We start from the raw sequence: 5,182 nt of genomic DNA on the forward strand, positions 1-5,182 counted from the left end.
TTTCCCTGGATCCAGCATGAATACGGAATGCTTTATGCACCGAGCTGTCCTTGCAGATTCAATTGATTCTCTTTCCAAGCTAGAAAACTTTGTATAACTTTACTGACCATATATGTTGATGAAATTTGCTTGACAAGACTATAAAACTTGATACAGATTGGAATTTGGTCTTAAAGTAAAGAAGAAAAAGAGGAAAACAAACACAAAGCTGGTATCCCAGCATCATTTCACAAAGAACCTAGTTAAGAAATTTCTTGTTTAAAGGCAAAATCCCAAAGGTCCTTAGCTTCTAATTGTAGAAACAGACTAGATCATGATCAAAATTAACATTTATCTGCTACTACTATGACAATAACTCAAGAGTTCCTCTTTTCAGGATTGGCAACGAAACCATGAACTGGATCAAAAAAATTGTTGATTCTAGAATTAAGCATGCTTGTTTCAATCAAGAATGTCTTATGCTGATCCTGCTGGTTTTGCATTGAGAAGTGGTTGCAGTGCCTTAACCACAATTGTCATGTTTGGCCGGAAATCTGCCTCGTATTGAACACAAAGTGCTGCAACAGCTGCCATCTGGGAATAAATCGAATAGTGCTTACATGAGGTAAAAATTGTTTGACAAAAGAATTTATTTCAAAACATGATTATCAAAGATGGGAAAGAAAACCTTAGCAATTGCCTTTGGAGGGTACTCATTATTTAGCTTGGGATCAACACACTGCTTCACTTTGTCTTCACTTAATCGCGGAGTTGCCTGCATTAGAAGATTTGAGGATAAACGGATATATTAGTGAGGCATAAAGAGAGCTAAACAACAATTAGGAAGGATAAGAACCTTACCCATGTAACAAGACTCTGTTGCCCTTTGGGCATTGTATGATCTACTGGCTTCCTTCCTGTCAATAGCTCTAAAAGAACAACTCCAAAACTATAAACATCGCTTTTCTGTGTTATCTGTCCTGTCATGGCATACTCTGGAGCATGGTAGCCAAACGTCCCGAGAACTCTAGTGGAATGCAGACGAGCTGTTGTGTCCGAAGACTGGTTTGTCAAGTTGAAATCAGCAATCTTTGCTGTAAAATCATCAAAGAGTAGCACGTTGCTAGATCTGACATCGCGATGAATAATTGGTGGTTGAACTTTTTCGTGTAGATATTCGAGGCCTCTAGCTGCACCATAAGCAACTTTAACTCTCTGATTCCAAGTAAGAACTGGACCAGGCTCAGCACCTTGTACTCCTTTTCTACCTACAACAGAACATCCAAGAATCACTTATGAATGAATTGCACAATTTAGCCTACTACACTAGATGATTCAAGAATGAATTCATATTGACCAAACCAAGAATCATTGGGAAGTCCATTCATGATACAATTATCAACATACCATGTAACACATCATGCAACGAGCCCATGGTTGCGAACTCATAAACCAAGATTCGATTATTTGCTGCCAGGCAATAGCCCATCAGAGTCACAAAATGATCATGTTTAAGTCTTGAAACTATTGATAACTGCATAAACAAAAAGGAAACAAATTTGAGAGAATGTTTTGTTACTGCTTACTAGATATACTGAAAAGTAAGAAAAAATGAAGGACTCAAGACCTGGGATGCAAAGTCAGAATCTGGTTCTGGTGAAGAACTAGTATCCAATTTCTTAATTGCTGCTTGTTGACCATTGCTTAATTTAGCACCAAAAACGCGGCCATAAGATCCCTCTCCAATCAGAGTTTTCTGTCCAAAGTTACCAGTAAGTCTATTTAGCTCATCCAACGACATTTCTGGTACCTCAATTGGTAGAACTTTCTGAGGAGCTCCACTCCTAGCAGCACTCCTTGGCTCTCCTCTTTCACTAGCTGCATTTTCAAACAAACAAGCTTTCACTAATACAACTAGCCATGTTCATTTTGGCCCTCGAGCGATAACGAGTACATTTTTCTTGACTTGACAAATTCATTTAATTGAACATAGGGGCAGAACTAGGGAGAGGGAAGAAGTTCATTGAATCAATTCATGGTAAAATTAATTTTACTTTCCAAATAGGACTAAAATATTTTTGTTATATAAAAACTATTGAATCTTCTTGATATACGGGAAAATTCTAGTATAGTGGTAAAAATGTTAAAAGTTAGGTTCAAATCTCAATAAAGAGAAAACAAATTGAAGGCATGAAAATTGAAGAAAATAGTATTGTTGTTACTATTGTTTGCTACTTGTTGCCTCATCTCCACAGTTTCTTGAGCCGAGGGTCTATCGGAAATAGCCTCCCTATCTTTATAAGGTAGGGATAAGGTTTGCGTACACACTACTCTCCCCAGACCCCATTTATGGGAATACACTGGGTTCGTTGATGTTGTTGTTGAAAATTGAAGAAAATGGAGGATATAGGAGCATACCACCACCAGCACCGCCGCCATAGGGATTGCCGGCTCTCGGAGGGGCAGTATTTTGATTAGCCGGCGGACCGCCGCTATAACTGTCTTCTTCCGCACCTCCACAGCACATCATTGTTGTTCTTCAACTATATAAGAAATTAATTACCACAAAAACTCTCCTTCAATATATTGCTGCTTTTTGTCAATATTCCACATAAACTCCAATTATTCTCCCTTGAAGAATTTTGAAGATATATCACAGCAAATTCCTAGAAGATTTTCAGAAAACATATGATGATCAGATGGCATTTCCCACAAATTTAAGAATAATGAAGTGTGAATTTGTCTAATAAAACAACATATGGAAACTTAACAATAATGTCCATAAAAGAAATTGAAGAGTATGAAATTGTAACGTACCGAAAATCTAGAAAAATACCAATATATACAATATGCAAAATTAATCAAAAAATGAATCTGGAAAAAGATAGAAAGGTAGGAAAAGCTAGCGTTGATGGATTTTGTTTTTCTTCTTTAATTTTGTCTCTCAGCAAAAGCCAAAAGGAAAGAGAGTTGTGTGTTCAACGAGAAAGTCGCATGGACTCTTTTAACCGCTAAAACTAACACATCACTTCAATTCTACGTACAACGTGCCTCCCTTAACTTTGCACGTCCGACGTGATCAATTATCATGCAGCACTTCTCCCTTTTCATCATTGTTCCATCTTATTATTAAATTAGAGAAAAAAATCTTGTTATTCAATTGATTAATTCCATAATAAAATTTTAATATATATCTTGATTATCATGATGGTAATAGTTTAGACTATTTATACATACGTTAGGTGGATTTATATAAATATTTTTTTGCTTTAACATTCGGTGGATTGTTACTTGGCACTTGGTAGGCAAGGTTATTTTCAATTGATCTTTTAAGAGTTCTTTTTGCATTTCCCACCCTACCAACAAAAGTTGCATATGCATGTACTGACACACTTCTCTATAACAATATTCCTATATAATAATACTTCATTATAAAAGTCAAGTTTTTCCGGAATAAATCTTCGTATTAAGTTATAATATATGTTTTCTATAACAGCATCTTGCTATAACGTCCAAAAATATTCGGAAGAAATAAGGCTGTTATATAGAGGTTTGGTCGTTGATGATAGGCTATAATTACGTATTTTAGTCGATTATTACACTCTAATTTACTGCACTTTAGTTGAGTTTGCGCTTTAATCGCTAGTGTTTTGCACTAATTGTGTGTTTTATGCCTTGTAGGTATGATTCCGAGCTATATAGATGTTATGAAATGAATTTAAGTGGTTTGGAGCTTTGAAGTCCGAGTAAGAGCTCAAGGAATTAAGTCGAGATCGCGTTCGGGGATCAACGGATGATAAAACAACAAAACGAAAACTCGAAGAGGCATATTGCGTATTGTCTAGTAAAATAGACATAACTTTTTTCTAAGAACTCCATTTGGGCTCCATAATATATGGTTGGAAATAAAACTCAAAGAGCTACAACTATCATGCTTTACGTTTTTCATAATTCCAAACGGAACAGGGTGAAAAATCGCGGTTTCACCGCGACCGCGGCAGAACTGCGGCAGAGGGCAGTCGTGGACAACTGAAGAATCTGAGAGGGTGTTTGGCCGCGGTTCCGGCGCGAACGCAGTGGAAACGCGGCAGGATGCATAAATTTCAGGGACCAAAGTGCAAAACACGAGATTTTAAGCCCTAAACCCTATATTAAACCAAGGAAGCCGGCCAAGAAAAGGATTGGACATATTTTTTACATAGATTTGACCTAAGGAGGCAGAGACACAATAGGAGCAAGGCTTGGGAATTCTTCTACAAGTTTTTTCTTTCCTCTTCCTATTTTTTATTGTTGGTTATGACTTTTAGTATTGTAGTTTTACATACTATTATGAATAGCTAATTTGTTATCTAGAGTTTTGATAGAACCTTTTGTAGGATAAATTCTTGTTATGTTTTTATATAATTGAGCCGTAGTATAATCTCTATTTGTTCAACTACGTTCTTATTGTAGTTAATTGAAGATCTCTCAATTAGCTGTGCCTATTTAGTGTGCATAACTCGAGAGAGAGTGCATATTTAGGTAATTGTTGAACAACACCACTCCCAGAGTATATGAGGGATCAATAACCGAGGGTTTAAAGGCGGGATTAGGGATAACGAAGCCTTGGGTACGATCTGAAGTGAGTTGTATCAAAAGCCAGCTAGCGTAGCTCGGGAGAGTGCGTCTAGTAAATTGTCGTGATTACTCGGGAGAGATTTACGGTAATAAGAGTGCTCATGATCGGTAGAGAATACTTAGGCGAAATTATAGAAGACATAGCGGGAAGGATTCCAACAATTGGGAAGATCATAACTCTAGACCTCCTTAATCTTGTCTCTAATTCTTAGTATCTTTAGTTGTAATTGTCGTGATAAGAGGCATATTCCTAACTTTTAGTTGATTTTGCGCTTTAATCGCTAGTGTTTTGCACTAATTGTGTGTTTTATGCCTTGTAGGTATGATTCCGAGCTATATAGATGTTATGAAATGAATTTAAGTGGTTTAGAGCTTTAAGTCCGAGTAAGAGCTCACGGAATTAAGTCGAGATCGCGTTCGGGGATCAACGGATGATAAAACAACAAAACGAAAACTCGAAGAGGCATATTGCGCACTGTCTAGTAAAATAGACATAACTCTTTGCTCAGAACTCCATTTGGGATTCATAATATATGGTTGGAAAGATATTCAATGGGATGCAACTTTCATGTTTTACGTTTTTCAT

The 5,182-nt window shown here is 36.8% G+C and overlaps 1 protein-coding gene across 1 annotated transcript; it reads right to left on the minus strand.

The window, feature by feature from the left end:
* Positions 1-241: 241 nt before the first annotated feature.
* LOC107781795 (putative protein kinase At2g41970) lies at positions 242-2,937 on the minus strand. Its single transcript, XM_016602569.2, has 7 exons — positions 2,797-2,937; positions 2,398-2,645; positions 1,607-1,857; positions 1,387-1,513; positions 841-1,247; positions 668-754; positions 242-573 (listed from the first exon to the last, which is right to left on the minus strand). The coding sequence occupies exons 2-7, from the start codon at positions 2,507-2,509 to the stop codon at positions 457-459; spliced, it is 1,101 nt and encodes a 366-aa protein (XP_016458055.1). The 5' UTR covers positions 2,510-2,645; positions 2,797-2,937; the 3' UTR covers positions 242-456.
* Positions 2,938-5,182: the final 2,245 nt, after the last annotated feature.

Source organism: Nicotiana tabacum, chromosome 6 (genome assembly GCF_000715075.1).
Source record: "Nicotiana tabacum cultivar K326 chromosome 6, ASM71507v2, whole genome shotgun sequence".
Taxonomy (NCBI): domain Eukaryota; kingdom Viridiplantae; phylum Streptophyta; class Magnoliopsida; order Solanales; family Solanaceae; genus Nicotiana; species Nicotiana tabacum.